Source organism: Eucalyptus grandis, chromosome 8, assembly GCF_016545825.1.
Source record: "Eucalyptus grandis isolate ANBG69807.140 chromosome 8, ASM1654582v1, whole genome shotgun sequence".
Lineage (NCBI taxonomy): Eukaryota > Viridiplantae > Streptophyta > Magnoliopsida > Myrtales > Myrtaceae > Eucalyptus > Eucalyptus grandis.
Genome location: NC_052619.1, coordinates 12767710 through 12786070, shown reverse-complemented (window position 1 = coordinate 12786070; position 18361 = coordinate 12767710). Strand labels below are relative to the sequence as shown.

The 18361-nt window shown below is 36.8% G+C and overlaps 1 protein-coding gene across 1 annotated transcript; it reads left to right on the top strand.

Annotated features, from left to right (window-relative positions):
• The first annotated feature begins 301 nt into the window (after nt 1–301).
• LOC104456572 (myosin-6) lies at nt 302–17787 on the top strand. Its single transcript, XM_018861507.1, has 38 exons — nt 302–421; nt 667–810; nt 949–1094; nt 1172–1328; nt 1419–1477; nt 1583–1742; nt 2913–3062; nt 3141–3277; nt 3393–3539; nt 3698–3799; nt 4527–4584; nt 4696–4797; nt 6966–7003; nt 7154–7280; nt 7406–7576; nt 7664–7795; nt 7913–8022; nt 8100–8160; nt 8998–9175; nt 9304–9509; nt 9724–9843; nt 10373–10471; nt 10978–11190; nt 11303–11442; nt 11594–11708; nt 11808–11852; nt 11949–12032; nt 12130–12300; nt 13868–14023; nt 14143–14334; nt 15249–15377; nt 15462–15532; nt 15622–15721; nt 15844–15900; nt 16327–16383; nt 16703–16783; nt 16870–16952; nt 17248–17787. The coding sequence occupies exons 1-38, from the start codon at nt 302–304 to the stop codon at nt 17360–17362; spliced, it is 4533 nt and encodes a 1510-aa protein (XP_018717052.1). The 3' UTR covers nt 17363–17787.
• The last annotated feature ends 574 nt before the right edge of the window (nt 17788–18361 follow it).

Here is an 18361-nt window from a genome sequence, read left to right as displayed (position 1 = left end):
ATTTGCACGTTCCATCCAGTTATAACTGATTCCTTTTCATTTTGCTGAATCATAACAAATTCTGTTAATCTTAGTCTAGATTTTCTCTGCGTCCGTTCTATTTTGGATGTGCTTTAAGTTCATTAGAACTCCAATGTCACCTTTAGTTGGAGTTCTATTTGGGACCTGTGATTTGTATGCTTTAACCTTGCACCAGCTCTTCCGTGTTGATGTGGGACACAAGGAGCTCATTCTACAATGCCTTAATTTATAGAGGCTTCAGTGAACCATAATCATTGCTCCCTAATATTTTTTTGTCCATATGCAGGCTACTGTTGGATCTTTTGTTTGGTTGGAAGATCCTGATGTGGCTTGGATAGATGGTGAAGTATTGGAAGTTAAAGGTCCGGAGCTGAAAGTCCTCTGCTCATCGGGCAAGACGGTATGGAATTTGCTAAATATTGTGATTCTGAAATGTTCTCTTTTGTTCTGTTGCCTTGAAAGCCCTTCCATAATCTGCTGAAGAAATTGCTTGCATATGTTAATGTCATGTCTAGCAACTTGAATAGACTTAAGCTTAGAGATTGGATTTAATATATCTTTCTTCTTATTGTGGAAACTTCTCTCTCAAATCTCCTGACATCTGAGCTTTTTCATTGTGGATTTCTTCTTTTGGCGGAGTTACAGGTCCGTGTGAAGGCCTCAGATGTATATGCTAAAGATGTTGAAGCACCACCATGTGGAGTGGATGATATGACAAAGCTGGCTTATTTGCATGAGCCAGGAGTTCTGCAAAATTTGAGGTCACGATACGATATGAATGAAATCTATGTGAGTTGTTTCCTCTTTAAGTTGTCTTCTTTTCCTGGACTGATTTTGGAGGAGTCCAACGGATGGTGTTGGCTGAAGATACTGTTATTTTTACTCTCATGGTTTAGCTTGCTAATGTTAAATGCATCTTGGTTTCAGACTTACACAGGAAATATACTGATTGCTGTGAACCCTTTTACAAAATTACCTCATCTCTACGATAGCCATATGATGGCTCAGTATAAAGGGGCAGCTTTTGGGGAGCTGAGTCCACATCCTTTTGCTTTAGCAGATGCTGCATACAGGTGCTGCTTAATCTTAATATTTGAATTTCTATGACCTTTTTCTTCTTATGTAATGGGAGTGCTATTGATATGTGTAGACTCATGATCAATGAAGGGAAAAGTCAGTCAATCTTGGTTAGTGGTGAAAGTGGGGCGGGTAAAACCGAGAGCACAAAGCAACTTATGCGTTATCTTGCTTATATGGGTGGGCGAGCTGTTGCAGAGGGCAGAACTGTTGAGCAGCAAGTTTTGGAGGTAACTAAGTACACCATAGAATATTGAGTATTTTACCTCTACAATTACGTGACTTGCATGACATACACTTACAATACTGCAATCTTGCAGTCTAATCCTGTACTAGAAGCATTTGGTAACGCCAAGACCGTGAGGAACAATAACTCAAGGTGCGATTATCTTTCTATATGGACATAAAATATTTTTGCATATGCTCAGATCCTTTGTTGCCTCACCAGGTTGACTCATCTTCTCCGTTTGTTAAATGGTTTCAGTCGATTCGGTAAGTTTGTGGAGATTCAGTTTGACCAAAGGGGACGGATATCTGGAGCTGCTGTCAGAACTTATTTGTTGGAAAGGTCACGTGTTTGTCAGATCTCTGATCCTGAGAGAAACTATCACTGTTTCTATATGCTCTGTGCTGCACCTCAGGAGGTAAGAATCTAGATTTCCAATCAAGCATTCTTTCTAAATGTTTAGACAAAGCCCTCATCCTCTTATGTTATACTACCAAAGAAAAAGCATGCCATGGAAGTGCATGACTTTTGGAGAAGAGCTGTGAGAAGAGATGAGAGGGACAAAACTTGATTATACTCGATTAATGGATGGTTTGTTCTTTTTAAAGGAGGTAAAATTGACTGCAACATATCATGGCTAGATATTATGTTCTGTTCTTTGTAGAAATAAAATGAAATATAATCTCTTTATACCCTTTCATGTTTCAATATGAGATCAATTTCTTATCATTAACCTCTAATTAAGACTGGTAATTAGGAGTTTAATATGAGCTGTGCTTTTTTTTTGGCAAATTTCCATTTTTATCAAGTGAACTTGTTGCTGAACTCAAGACTTTGTTACTGAATGTTTGGTTCAAGCAAAATCTCTTTTCCCCACATAGGCTATATCCTCAAGTGCACCCAAACAATGTGGTTTTTTGAATTCGATATGGGCTTACTTCTTTGCGAGTGCCATATAGAAATTTCATTTATATTAGCGTCTTTGACAACATCTAGCATTAATCTGAGACCCTCTCATCTGTTTTCCCATCATTGTCCATATTCTGCTTCCTTTTACCCATTGCTTTCAGAATCAGGACTATGGTGGTTGGCTTTTTGTCTAACCTTTGGGATTGCAGCATTTGTTTGCTAAGTGTGATGTTATGACCACGAGATGGCTGAAAGCAGAATTTTAGCCCTAGGGAAGGCCCCTGGGGGATGGGGGGTTTGGAATCTCAGTTTCAATTAGAATCTTGCTTTTTTGACCATTCATTACATTGAATTATTGGGCTATGTACTTTCTTTGGTACTTCTCAATATTCAATGCTACAAAGATGTGTCATCATGTCTTAATTCTTATTTTGGTTTTCCTTCATGCATAACTGTACTTTTCCATATACTTCACTCGCAGTAAAATAAGAAGGGACTTTATTTATGGATTTCTCAGAAAAAGTATTGAAGGTTGGTCTTTAAGGACATATCGAACATTTCGAGCTATCTCTGTCTCAAAAAGTTTGTGATTTACAGTGGGTTTGGTTCCTTTCATTTAAAGAGCTATTAAAAGATTTCGATCGTTTGAAGATTCTCATAGTTCAATTTTTTTTCACAGGATATTCAGAGGTTCAAGCTAGGGCACCCAAGAACATTTCATTATCTGAATCAATCAAACTGTTTTGCTTTGGATGGTGTTGATGATTCGAAGGAATACCTCGAGACTAGGAGAGCAATGGATATTGTCGGGATAAGTTCTCATGAGCAGGTATATGAGGGAAGTCATAAAGTGATCCTTTGGAGCACATATCCCTTTGGCTCTTTTCATTTATTTGTGTCTTTTCAGGATGCAATATTTCGAGTGGTGGCTGCAGTTCTTCACCTCGGAAACATTGAATTTGTGAAGGGAAAAGAAACAGATTCCTCAATGCCCAAGGATGAAAAGTCTTGGTTTCATTTGAAAACTGCGGCTGAGCTATTAATGTATTACTCCATTTCATTTGCTGATACAAGAAGTGTTAGACGTGTTATCCTGTCTACACTTAAAATTTTCTCATGCAAAAAAAATTGCAGCTTTCTAAGTGTGAGCTCTTTTCAGGTGTGATGTAAAGGGACTGGAGGATTCACTTTGCAAGCGTGTGATTGTAACTCGTGATGAAACCATAACAAAGTTTGTGGATCCAGATTCTGCAGCTGGCCAAAGGGATGCTCTGGCAAAAATTGTGTACTCAAGGTTATTTGACTGGTAAGTTTCTGAAGGGTATAAACTTCGATTTATTTTTTATTTTTTATTTAGTTTTCATTATTTTATTCGTCTTCAGTGTTCCTTTTTCTTTTGAGTATTTGGTGCTTGTTGAAATGTTGTGAAGCCTGGGTGATGTTTTATCTTTTGTTGATTCACAGGATTGTTGATAAGATCAATAATTCCATTGGTCAAGATCCTAACTCCAAGTCTTTGATTGGCGTGCTCGATATATATGGGTTCGAGAGCTTTAAGACAAACAGGTGCTTATCTAATTTATGCCTCAGTGACTATCAATTACGAGAACTAGTCCCTTTTTATGGACCATTTACCCTCTTGCTTCCTCAACTAAGTATCATAGGGGTTGCATGATAAACTGCAATTTCTGTTCTAGAAACAATTTTTCTATTCCAGAGTTGTTTCTAGAATAGAAATCTGTTTGATAAAATTATTTAATTTTTCTATTTCTGAAATAGATTTTTGTTCTAGAAATAGGTTTGGAATAGAAATCAAAAGTAAAAAATTTCCTACTTTTCTATTTCTGGAATAGAAATGAGAAATAAAAATTATTCTCATTGTTCGTCCTTGCTATGAACCGGTTGTCTATCTGTCACCGTTGACCACCGTCTGCCGGTTGGCCGTTGTCCAAAAGGGAAAATTTTTGTATCGTTATCAAATGAATTTCTATTTTTAGAGTAAAAATTTTGTGTCGTTATCAAACGGGTATTTTTGCTTAGGAACTCATCTAGAAATAGAAATAGAAATAGAAAAATCTATTTCTCTTTCAGAAATCAATTTTTGGCCAAAATGGTTATCATTCGCGCCCATAAGAGCTAGAGGCCAATTTATTATAATTGAAGATGTCATCTTGTTTTCCCTCTAGTAGATGCTTGCTAAAACCTCATGTCACAGTTTTTTGCAGCATGTATAACTTTATAATGAATTCTAATATGTGAAGATAACCTTGGAGGGTATTTGTCTGACTTGCAGCTTTGAGCAATTCTGCATAAATTTGACAAATGAGAAACTTCAGCAACACTTTAACCAGGTTTTCTTCTTTTGGTTTTTCTTCACTTTCTCTCTTATTTTCTCATTTCTTTTAGCTTGTATGTTTAATTGTCATTGAGCAGATTATTGATGCTTTCACATCATTTTGCAGCATGTGTTCAAAATGGAGCAAGAAGAGTACACAAAAGAACAAATTGATTGGAGCTACATCGATTTTGTTGACAATCAAGATGTTCTAGATCTAATAGAAAAGGTGAGTAGCATTGGCATATGCTTGAGACTAGGGTAGCTACATACGCAAAACTGGTCTCAATTAATATTTAACCAGATGCCTACTTTAGTTCCTATATACGATTAAGGTGGACCTTTAGTTGATAACTTCTTTTCAAATTGCTTGCTTTTCTTGATAAGTTGAACTATGCATCCAGACATGCAACGAGTCTGATGACCATCTTGTGAATTGTAACTTTAGCTCTTGTACATGGCACAACAAGGAATCTTCTTTCCGGTGGAGGTTTAGCTTATTTTTACAGTAAGAATTAACAAATCACCTCTAATATTAGCAACCTAGAGTTGTGGAATTTTGTTCCAATGTCTGTGTGCAACTCATTTTTAGCCAGGTCATTCTACTATAGAATCACTTTGTGCCAAAGGAAATTGTGGAAACACTACAATATCTTACGATATCTTCTCTTTTGACGTTTGAGACATCATTTTACACTATCATTACCAAGACCACAGACACCCATTGGTAATTGGCTCACAACTAACAAGTATTACCTAATAATGCTTTTTATACGGTCCACTAGAGAAGTCTTTTCAACTTCTTTATTCGAGCTGACGAGGACACATGAATCTTTCGAAGAGTGGAAATGATATCTCACCTAGTCTGATACCTTTATCAAGAGGCGAGTAAACTCTTTAACCCATGAGACCGAGGTAGTTAAACTCGCATTCTTATCTAGGATCAGTGGGGTCCTCATGAAATCGGATCACAAGACCCAATTGTATAGTTGTAAAATCTTACAATCGTAAAGTATACGCAAACTGTTTTATAAGTCCTATGTAAATTGGTAGCAAGCTCTGGACTACTAAAAGCAACAAATAACTTTTATCTTCATTAATTTGCAAATACCCAGATGTGTTTTTAACTTGACCCCCTTGGTGCCCTCTAGCAGTTTATCTTTCACCTATAAAAATTTAAAAAATAACCCCAAAATTTTTTGCTAATTAGAAGGAAATTACTTGGACTCTTGTGGAAGGGAGAGAAAAAATTATAAATTTATTACACAAATTGCATCTGAGAGTCTGAAACTTCATTCGAACTCAGTTGTGGAAAAAGAAGGAAAAAATCGGTTTCTGTCAGCATTAGCGCCATTTTACGTTGACAGAGTTTCTATGAAGTGGCATTTCCATTTGGAATTTAGAGACACTGGGGATGTTCCCTTTGTTTCAATTGAGAAAGAAAGCCAAAACCCTAGATGGTTCTCCTTTTGTTGTGCCCTAATCTGAAAGCAGATTGGACTTGCTTCCATCTTTTTCTTCTCAATTCCTTGTTTTTTTCCAGAGAATCAAATTCCCTTTTACTCTGTCATCAATGAAAGTGTGCTTTATTGGCATCTGGCTACTTTTATCTTATTTTTGGGCTTTAAAGAAGCCCAAAGGCCTAGGAGCTAGCACCTGAAATTAAAAATAGGCCGTTGAATCAGAACCAAGTTCATATGAGTTGACTCATGAGTTTGGCGAGTTTGCCGAATCAAATTGTGACTTTACTTTGAGCTCACTAGATAAATTATTCAACCGTGAGTTAGCTCTGTTTTCTTAATTTTACTATTATGATTATATGATTTTATGAATCAGATTGCCATTTTGACTACATTGTACGCCTCTTAGTAATATTGCCTGGTAGGAAAACAAGTGGCTATGGGCATACAATGATCACTTAGGACAACCTTGGATATATTGTGAATTCTAGAATTGCTTGTAATATCATAAATTGACAGTATTTCAAGCTCAAATCTGGCAAGAGTATCTTTCCTAGTATAGCCATAGATATCTGGGAGTACCTTCAGCATCATTAAAGATTGCATGAGGTATTTCCACCATTAACTGGATAAAAAAGATGGAATCATCAGTAATCTAGAAATAGAAGTAATACCCATCACTGTCCTATTCTTGGCCTCCACTGTGAGAACAAACAATAAAGCTCACAAAGGACTAGGGTATAAAGGTTCCTTCGAAATATGACAACAATTTGTTTTATTGTATTCAGTATGAGTAGCTTTTTTATTGACCAATACTTATGGAATTCCTCCCTCATTGTTTTGTAGAAAGCTGCATAGTTTCTTATTTAACTTCTAAGCAAAGTAAGTTCAGTCACTCTTATTTATTCAAGATATTCTTTCTGGTTGCCATTTACAGAAACCTGGTGGCATAATCGCTCTTCTTGATGAAGCCTGGTGAGTACAAAATAACGGAAAAATATCCACTGCAACCATTTTATTATGTGCTGTGATCATAGATCAATGTGGTGAACATGGAAGACCAGCAACCGCCATTTAATCTTTTGACTCTTCTACGGTCTGAATTTGCAAAATTTGTATTTGTAGTATGTTTCCTAGATCAACGCATGAAACCTTTGCTCAGAAGCTTTACCAGACATATAAGAACCACAAACGCTTCAGCAAGCCCAAATTGTCACGGACTGACTTTACAATCTGTCATTATGCTGGAGATGTGAGTATGGTCTACTTTTTGGTTTATTAGAATAATAGCTTTCAAGTTGTAAAGTCAGCAGGAAAAACTGAGAATTCATTATTGGATTTAAAGAAAAGATATTGACAGCTGACCTTATGCTGCAGGTAACCTATCAGACTGAACTTTTTTTGGACAAGAACAAAGACTATGTTATCGCAGAACATCAAGCGCTCTTGAGTGCTTCTCAATGTTCTTTTGTTTCTGGATTATTCCCACTTTTGGCTGAGGAGTCTTCCAAACAGTCAAAGTTCTCATCAATAGGATCTCGATTCAAGGTTCATGTTTGCTTTATCTCTTTTGCCTGATTGCGGACTTCATTGTTTTTTATGTCTTACTAATCGCGTCCTTATTGACTCATGCAGCAACAATTAGTAGCATTGCTTGAAACTTTGAGCGCTACTGAGCCACATTATATACGATGTGTGAAGCCAAATAATCTTCTCAAGCCAGCCATCTTTGAGAATAAAAATATTCTGCAGCAACTGCGTTGTGGGGTAGTACATTTGCTAGAATTCAGTTTGCCTTGGCACTAGTTTGGTTGTCAAACAAATCTGCTTCTATTCTTAATTCTTTCTGACCTTTTTTTTCTCTCTCTCACTATTGCACTTTAGGGTGTTATGGAGGCCATTAGGATTAGTTGTGCTGGATTTCCAACAAGAAGGCCCTTTTTTGAATTTGTGGACCGATTTGGGATACTTGCTCCTGAAGTTCTAGACCGCAGGTAACTTGAATCTTTCTGTAACTTGTCATTTATGCCATATCACTGTGCCTCTTGGACTGATCCCTTAGTTGTGACAGTTCTGATGAGGTTACCATCTGCAAGAGGCTCTTGGAGAAAGTGGGATTAACGGGCTATCAGGTATGGAGTAGATAGATATCCAAAGTTGCTTCCAGAACTTTTTGGCACTGTGCAATGTTTCTTTACATATTTGATTGAGTGATGGTATTCGCTTCAGGATTCTTTGCATGAGTGATTGCTTCTGTCCGTGGTTTTTCCCTTGATTTGGTGTTCTCCTATGACAATACTGTTTGATTTTTTAAGCTAAACTTAGGAATCTTTTTAGCAATTTATTCTATACCAGCTTGTATGAACAAACATGTGATGTTCTCATCTATCATTAGTGTTCAATTTCTTTTTTATACTAATGTATGCCTTGTTTGGCATTGTGTCAAAAGAGTTGCATGAAGTTGCCAGTGCTTCTTATTGTATTGAAATAGCAAATAAATATATACTGATCTTGTCTAAGCACAATGATGCTGCATCCTCTGAGTTAATCATATCAAAATTTGCTTCCTGAGTGATTTTGCATAGTTTCTGTCATTCAGAGTGCATTTGTGTATATATAGATATATTAGGAGAGAAATTGGGGAACCAAGAGAACAGAGGCTGAATGGCAATCTGAGGAAGGTGGAGGCCATGCATGTAATGTATAATTGGTATATGCAGTAGCCTTATATGTGTTTTGTGTGACAAGTTATCATAATTATTAGAGTAACTGATGAGGGTCATTTGTCTTTTCGTGACTTTTGATTTCTTTAAGGACAACACAATGCCCTCGGTCATGTAGGACATTTTGCTGCCATATATTAAGATCACTTACTATTTCTTATGGGGCAATGCAATGTGTCTGTTGCGGTGATTGTTTGCGCCAATGGGTAAAAGTCCCATGAACTAAGATGTAATTTGCGTTTGCAGATTGGTAAAACAAAAGTATTTCTCAGAGCTGGTCAAATGGCAGAATTGGATGCTCGTAGGACTGAGATCTTAGGGAGATCAGCAAGCATCATTCAGAGAAAAACGCGTTCTTATTTGGCAAGGCGAAGTTTTGTCTTGCTCCGAAGGTCTACTATGCTTATTCAAGCTGTTTGCCGAGGTATATGCTCAGTTGGTGTCCTACTTGTCTCTTTTACTTGAGGGAATCTGTATTTCCGTCATTTCACATACTAAACATGGAACTGGTTGTGTATAGATGCCTGAAGTTTCTTCTCTTGCCAATTTCAGGACAACTTGCACGTCAAGCATATGAGAGCATGCGGCGTGAAGCTGCCTGCCTCAGGATTCAGAAAGATTTGCGTATGCATATTGCTAGAAAAGCATACAAGGACTTATATTCCTCAGCCATATGTATACAGACAGGCTTACGTGGGATGGCTGCTCGATGCGAGCTACGACTGAGAAAGCAAATCAGAGCTGCTATCGTTATTCAGGTAGGTGTCCATTTTTCATTTAGAGTGGTTTGCAATCTAAGGAGTTTGAAGCAATGTCTCTCTTTGCTAATGTTTGTGTCATCTGTTTACCTTGTAAAAGGTTTTGCATAATAATATATTATTCTTTTGCTCAACAGATCTTTATGGTATGCCATACATCTCTTTTCTGTTTGATATCACTTTGGAGTAATCTCTCTGTGTTTTTTTTTTCCAGAGTCATTGTCGCAAATACTTGGCACAGGTCCAATATTTGGATACTAAAAAAGCAGCAATTACAACTCAGTGTGCATGGAGAGGGAGAGTTGCTCGTAAAGAACTGCGGAAGCTTAAGATGGTGAATTGTTTTCTTTCGTCTTATGACCTTTTCTTGATCATTTGGTATATTGTTAGTGGAACTTAAGTTAGACTTGTTCTCTGATTGTAATATCTGTTGTATAAGTCATGATATCAATTTAATTCTTTCCAATTGTCCAAAAAAGAATATCGATGCAGTGTAGTAAGTGCAATTTTTCAGGAAAAAAGGTACATTGAATTAGTAGGAAAATCTGATTTTGGAAGTTGGATGAAGGAGCCAGGCTGGTGTGGATTGAATGGTGGTATTTATAAAGGAAGATAAATCATCAGGGCTGGAAAGTGTGCCAAATAATGACCTAAAGATTTGCTTATGTTGCTATCTCCATTGTATGTTTGACTACTCAAATTCTGGGACTCATTTTCAATGTGGAAATTTTGGTAAACAATTGAAGTTGCTATGCATTCCTTGCCTATGTTTCTTTTCTAGTTGTGTGGTCTTTTTGAAAAATTTGGAGACCGTGCCTGTTCTTTCCAGCTTATTTATAGGTTCTTTCCCTCTATTTGCACAGTCTGCAAGGGAAACTGGAGCTCTGCAAGCCGCCAAAAATAAGTTAGAAAAGCAAGTGGAAGAACTTACGTGGAGATTACAACTGGAGAAACGCATGAGAGTAAGTTCCATGGCATTGTATGCTTAAGGTCTCTGTCAGTTATACTATAGCTTTTTAGATTTTATTTGCTGAAATTATGGTTCGATAGTGTTATTGCTGTATCATTTGCATGGAGAGCAAGGCTATACATGTGCCGCTTTATGGTCGGAGGTCTTCATCCACAGTATAAGGACTGGTTTTGGCTGTCTCGTTTTGAACGCATGCAAGATTAGGGCCTTGGACAAATATAAGAGGCATCTCATGACCTTGGGGTGACTAGGCAATTAATTTAGCATGAGGCAACTGAGAGGACTTAATTATTTTCATGAGTTCTAGTCATTGAAAAGTTACTTGATAGCTAGCTAATTATTTATTGTTTTGTTCAGAAACTTTCATTACTTGTTGTTTTGCGGCTTAGAATCAGAGAAGTTGAGAAGCAATAATGAGCTTCTCAGGCAAGGATTCGTGTAATGTATACGTATCGTATAAAGTTCTAATTTCTTATTCATTTTACTAAAATTTTGCAGGCTGATTTAGAAGAGACAAAGAATCAAGAAAATGTAAAACTACAGTCTGCTTTGAATGACGTACAACTTCAATTCAAGCAAACTAAAGAGTTGCTTTTAAAGGAACAGGAGGCTGCAAAAAGAGCAGCAGAGATAGTCCCTGTTATACAGGAGGTTCCGGTTATTGATCATACAATGATGGAAAAGCTTTCGAGTGAAAACGAAAAACTCAAGGTAAGATAGTTGGAGCAGTATCTGCATCTTCACCATCATCTACTTGCAAGAGTGATAAAATGTTAATATGCTTGTATTTACATTGGGAATTGCCTTTTTCCATAAATTGCAGGGTTTGGTCAATTCTCTGGAAAAGAAAATTGATGATACTGAGAAAAAGTATGAGGAGACGAAAATGATTAGTGAAGAAAGACTGAAGCAAGCTCAGGAGGCAGAGTCAAAGATAATTAAGATGAAGACAGACATGCAAAGGTTCTTTTCTTCTTGCTTGCTATGGTTGCTATCCGTGTCAAAAATGGAAAATGCAATGTTCAACTAGTCTGTTGGTTTCCAGTTTTCCTTTTCCTCTTTTGGATTTCTCCTTAGTTCTCATGTTGAAGGCTTTTCTTCTTCCTATCTGAAGGCTTGTTGAGAAAATCTCTGACATGGAAACTGAGAACCAAATACTTAGGCAACAAACATTGCTAAGCCCCCCCGTTAAAATGCTGTCAGAGAACTCACCAGTGACCTTATCTCAGGTAAGCATGCATTAACAAAATTTTATGTAATGTGATTCTCTCTCTCTCTCTCTGTGGCTCCATCCCTCCCTTCCTCACATTGTGGTCTTTAACTTGCAGATGTTGGAGAATGGTCACCACGTAATCGAGGAGAATAGAATAAGTGTAACAAAGCTCAACTTCACCATCTCTACTCATTGTTCTGGATGTACATTACCGTATCTCACTTGGTGTATCTGTTTTCAAAATCTTTATAAGCAGGAACCACAGAGTGTGACACCTGTGAAGAAGTATGGTACAGAATCCGACAGCAAATTTAGGAGATCACATATTGAACGCCAACAGGTTTGTTCCTGCATAAATCAGGGCGTGCCTTTTCTTACACTTCTTTCTTCTTGGTAAGATGTTTCATTTTTGCTGATTTTATATCCTGAATTTGTAGGAGAACATCGATGCTCTTATTAACTGTGTCGTGAAGAACATTGGCTTCAGCCATGGGAAGCCTGTAGCAGCATTTACAATTTATAAGTCTCTTCTCCACTGGAAGTCCTTTGAAGCCGAAAGGACTAGCGTATTTGATCGACTCATTCAAATGATCGGTTCTGCAATTGAGGTAATACAAATAAAATCATCCCTAACTAGGTCTTAGTAATGAGAATCCCAAGCCAATCAAGATAGCATGAGAGTATCTACCCGAGCTTGTCTAATGTGTTTCGAAAATGTTATAGAAACACTACAGGCCCATTTGGTTCGGCTTTGAGGAAATGCCTTTGGGAGAATGCAAATACCTTTGAAGTAAAGGAGTTTTCCAAAACGCTAAACTGTTTGGTAAATTATAATTGAAAAGTACTTTAGGGAACTGTAAGACTGTTTGGTAAACATATATTTGAAAAGCCCTTTAGTGTGACTAAATTAAGTTTTTTAGTTTTAGTATTTTTAAAATTACAAAAAAGAAACAATGACTATATAATCTTTTACATTTTCATGTTGAGAGTAATGTAAAAGATATATATTAGTAAGTTTATTTAAAAATTATATTAAAAGAGTTTGATTATAGATTAAATGCAAAGCTCAACTTTTGGTCTAGGGTTCTTTTAGGTTTGTTTTCAACTTTAAATAATTTTTTTTTTAATTATTGTAGTATTAATCATCTTCATTAATTAATGATCATTCTAGTGTATTGATAAAAAGTTGGGCTATTGATTGTCAAAAGATAAAAATGACAAAAAAAAAAAAAAAAGGTTAACTCAACATTTGCAAAGGGGTTTTTATTATTATTTTTTTTAAAATAAAAATAAAATTCGATAAAACTCCGTCGCCGATCAACTGCAATTGGGGTGTGGGGAAGATAATCAGTTTAAAAAAAAAAAAAAAAAAAAAAAATCAACGGATGAATAGTAGAGGTGGATTTGCATTTTCGAAATGAAGGCTAGCATTTGGCCAAAGACACCTCTAAATGTTGAACCAAACACCTAAATTTTTTCCCAAGGGGCTTTCAGCCTTGAAAGCCCCTTGGGAATGCTGAACCAAATGGCTTCATCTGGTTACATTGGAAGTTACATCTGATCCGTACCTATTTGTTTACCAGAAGATGCAATTTGTACTCCACTAGCTTCATTCAAATTTTTCCCCAGTTCCATTGATATTCATTGACTTGTTTCTTAATTGCTTTATTGAGTGTTGTTTCTTATTCTTTAAGTCAATTTTTGAGTTTCAACTGTTATCATCAGTGTAGATATATATAAGTGTAGAAAGTGCTGTCATTTAATACCTATATCAATCTAAATTTACACTTTATTTTGCCATGTAAATTCAGAAATCTAAAGTTGGTTCGGCACTAAAAAATTTAAATCACAGAGAGTTCTGGCAAAATAAAAAATTATAGACAAGTTGGAGTATAAGTTAATAGAAACCCGCTATGAAAGAAAGAAATAAAAAGAAGCTGTTGACAAATGTTTTATGCAATTCAAATTTATTATAGGCAAAGAAATTGCTAATTTATGGTCATTCTCTGTATATTTTGTAAAATTTATCGTTTAAAGAAACTGCTGGAGATATATCATTATTTTCAAATTTGCAATTTTGTATGGTCATTTGCGTTCATTGGTTTTGCTTTTTCTTCTTCAGGAATTTTTAGAAATTAAGCAGCGACAATGTGTTTCTTTTTTTTCTACTGGCAGAGTGAAGATAGCAATGATCATATGGCTTATTGGTTATCAAATACATCCACACTGTTGTTCTTGCTCCAACGAAGTCTGAAGGGCACTGGATCTAATGGTTCAACCCCACATCGGAAGCCTCCCGCGCCAACTTCGTTGTTCGGAAGGATGACCATGGTATGTGTGGGAATTGAAGCACTCCATTAACTGATTGATTTTTGAAGTAATAAGTAACTTGTAATGCATATTTTTCTTGAATCTTGTGTATTCTGAAAAATTGGTCATTTTATGCTCAGGGATTTCGTTCATCCCCTTCTTCCGCAAACCTTGCCGCTGCTGCAGCAGCTGCAACAGTGCGTCAAGTGGAGGCGAAATACCCAGCTTTGCTTTTCAAGCAACAGCTCACAGCTTATGTGGAGAAAATTTATGGGATTATAAGGGACAACTTGAAGAAAGACCTTGGGTCTTTGCTTTCCCTTTGTATCCAGGTATAATCCAACTGACTTCCCTGTTCCAATGCAAGAGTTATTTAAGGTCATATATCACGTGGTACAGCCTGGCTTCCATTGCTGTTATGCTTGCTTTTCTAAGTTATTCCCTTTACTGCTTCACAGTTTTTTTCTCTTTTTGAAAAGATGATCCTTGCCTCTCTACATATATTGCACTTATGACTGAGGTTTATTATGACACAGAAGGTTTCTTCAGTGGTCTCTCTTCATTAAAAAGTAATTCCTCTTCCAGCTTATTCCAATGAGGAAGAGAAAAAATAATTATCAGGCAATGCAGCAAGTTGAAAATTGTTGTAGATGAGAATGGATTGTACTATAGTCGTTTGCTATACTGCACTCATAAAAGATGACTACAATTGTTGTAATCTTTCACATGTAGTTTGGTCATACAATTGCTTGATAGAATTATGTCAAATTTTGAGTTGGAATGACTAAAAATGCATTTCACCATGGAATATCAGTGCACTAGTTCAGTGGTTTTATGGTAAAGTGTAGAGTTGGACACAGTTTGGTATTTTTTAGGTAATTCCACTGATTCATAGCATTTGTACCTTTAGCCAAATTTACTCATGAATCTGTAAGAGAGATTCTGTCAAAAACTAAGCTTTACAGGAATTTTTCCCCTTAATTTTTTTTGGCAAAATGTTGTTCGTTTTATGTGTATATACTTTCTTTTTCCTGAGAGAACTGTGTGAGTTGCTGAGCATTATAGGGACTGGAATTCTTAACTGGTTGCCATCAGTCCTCTGGTTGCCAAGATTGTTTTTTAGCTTTTACCTTTTCTTTTGCAACATTTATCATTGTTGCCGGAGATATATATAATTTTTTTAATGTTTTTCTTGTATTCTAATATATAATTTAATCATCACTGACATATTTATGCTGCACTTTAGGCACCAAGAACATCTAAAGGAAGTGTACTGCGATCTGGACGGTCCTTTGGCAAGGATTCTCCCTTGGGTCACTGGCAGAGCATCATCGAGTGCTTGAACACTCTTCTCTGTACTCTGAAAGAAAATTTTGTATGTGACTTCATGTCCCCTTTATTGTTCTCTGCCACATGAAGTTCGGTGCTTTTTTGTAAGCTTATATTTTATTGCTTTTAGGTGCCTCCAATTCTGGTTCAAAAGATTTTCTCTCAGACATTTTCATATATCAACGTGCAACTATTCAACAGGTAAACTTTTTCCTTTTTTCGTTTATTTCCACTGAATTATTAAGGGATCAGCGGGTCCTCATCAGTGTACTTGGACTATGAAATTTCAGTCTTCTCCTACGCCGTGAGTGCTGTACTTTTAGCAATGGGGAATATGTAAAAGCTGGATTAGCTGAGTTGGAGTTGTGGTGCTGTCAAGCAAAAGAAGAGGTAATTGTGTACCATTATCTTTTTTTAATTTCATCTTATAATGGAACCAATGCATTGTCCTGGGTGTGGAGTTTTCCTTGCCTGTAAACTTACTAATTATAGCTTGATGTCACTGATTGCAGTATGCAGGCTCGTCCTGGGAAGAACTTAAACACATTAGACAGGCTGTGGGATTCTTGGTAACTTTCGATCTCTCTGAAGCACATATTTTTTATATGATCCATGTTATTGTCTTTCCTTTTGGGCTGTGTTGTTAACTTTCTGACGATAAGGCATGCTTGCTGTTTCTGGTTTAGGTTAAAAGATTCTTAATGCCTAAATCATACTTGGACTTGCTTTTCTGCTGAGTCTGCAGAACTGACATAGCATCTTTTTTTAACTGTCCATTACCAGTGTATGCATGTCTACTTGTATCTTCCATTCTTGTTGAGAGATAAAATAATTATTAGATGTGGCAAGTGGAATCTCTGGTAGCTATTTTGTCATCCATGGATTGGCTGTGTTATCTAGATGTCCGTACCACTTGGTAATCATGCTATTCTTTGGAGTGCTAATCTGCCGCTTTCGCATCTAATTATTTGCCTGCAATGCCACTTTATCCACAGGTTATACATCAGAAGTATAGGATTTCTTATGATGAAATCATCAATGATCTATGCCCGGTAACTCTCTCAACCACACCCTACCTCTCCCCCCCCCCAACCTTTCCCCGCGGGCATGTGGTGCGTGTTGTGAGCATGTGTGCCTTCGAATGTCCAGTGACTTCTGAGGCGAATTTATGGCAAATAACTGGGAAAAACTTTGTTTGCCTTGATTAGAGTCATTATATGAATTCCATAACCTGCAAAACTACTTGCATCTCTCGTGTCTCTTGCGGCTCTCGCTGATGCTCCTTGTCTTCTTTGCGGGGTTTTGCATATTGATAGTGCAAACTCTCACTCGATCGCTCTCTTAAATTCTGTTGGTTTGCTGCTTGTTCAGATGCTGAGTGTACAGCAACTGTACAGAATATGTACGCTTTACTGGGATGATAGCTACAATACCAAAAGCGTGTCTCCTGAAGTAAGTACTATTGCAATGGGTTACATTTCAAGTTGCCTGTTATAGTTCTTTATTTGGATCCAAGAATCACCTAATGCGTCGTGCAGGTAATTTCCAGCATGAGGGTACTGATGACAGAAGATTCCAACAGTGCCGTGAGCAGTTCGTTTTTGTTGGATGATAATTCTAGGTGAGATTGACTTCAGTACGATATGCTCTCATTTCTATAAGTTTACGAAATTAATCTTAAGGATCCTTTATTATAATATTGATGCATGATATTTCGTAAGTTAAGTTAGGAGAGGTTAAAGAAAGTTGAAGAAACGATAGCCTCATCTCCGTTCTTGTGGAAACATAGATTTAGAAGCTACCCGCCCTTACTAAGCACTTAGAATACATGCCTCCTATGGTGGCGATTCCTTTATTTTCTGCTTTCTCTCGATAAGCCATTGTGATGGTCGACTAATTAATTCATCTGAATGCAGCATTCCTTTCTCAGTCGATGAACTTTCCAATACACTCCAAGAGAAGGAATTTGATGATGTGGAGCCTGCGGAGGAGCTGCTTGAAAATCCAGCCTTCCAATTTTTGCACCTGTAAGGCTCGACATAGCATTATTCATCCCCGGTTTTCCTCATCAGCATCCGTTGCGATTTCAAATGTTTTGGCAAAGCAATGGCGATTTGTAAATTTTTTTTCATTCCTTATCTACTTTGGGGCGTCTAATTCTTGCCCTACATCATGCCCTGCCGACATGTTATTTATTCATTTGTTAATTACATCCTACTTGTAAAATATGCATAGTTGGCAAACGGCAGGGTTATAGTTTTCGATTGAGTTTGTTGTTTGGTTCGGGTCTTTTGTATTTTTACCAATTCTTGCTAGAAGTCATATGGCAAATTTGTATATGGGTCATTTGTTTGGTGGTTGAGAAATTGCACTCTCCACCTGGACTTTGTTGTACAAAAATTAAAGCACAGACTGAAAGATTCCAATGAGAATTTTGTCGTGGCTTTGTATTATTACAGCTTCCTGTATTATTCACAGTCGAGCGTATGCTTGAGCGTGCTTGCGCACGAGAGGAGATCGCAAAAGCTCTTACACTAGTGAGATTGAATCGTGTGTATCAATTGTGTTGGCTTTTTTAATCTTTGGTCGAAAGAAAATTTCATTCATTTGAGACTTGAGAGAAATATATAAAACTTCCAAGCAAAGCAAACCTTAAGAGAGCTGCAAAACTAGATAAAACTTATAAACTAAAAGGGAACAACTTGTAGCTATGAGCACTCTCTTCCGTAAAATAATCAGCAACTGTTCATTGAAATATTTAGATAATAAATTACATGTTTTATTTAGGGCACGTTTGGTTCAGCTTTGGAGAAATGCCTTTGGCCAAATGCAAATATCTTTAGGATAAAGGGGTTTTCGGGAATGTTCGGACATTTGGCAAATTACGCATTAGAAATTTGCTTGTATAGAAATACCGTTTAGCAAAACTTATTACAAATGGGCTTTTGCTTTTATTTTTTATTTTAAAAAAAATTTGAAAATCAAATCCAACGGTCGGCGGTGTTGGATAGCTAGATTTGGCACGACCTT

Excerpts from the sequence above, each read along its gene's own strand:
- LOC104456572 (XM_018861507.1), top strand. The coding sequence starts at position 302 with ATGCAGGCTACTGTTGGATCTTTTGTTTGGTTGGAAGATCCTGATGTG. Across the intron at positions 3,800-4,526 it reads GAGAGCTTTAAGACAAACAG|CTTTGAGCAATTCTGCATAA; the intron begins GTGCTTATCTAA and ends TCTGACTTGCAG. Across the intron at positions 15,378-15,461 it reads GTACTCTGAAAGAAAATTTT|GTGCCTCCAATTCTGGTTCA; the intron begins GTATGTGACTTC and ends TATTGCTTTTAG.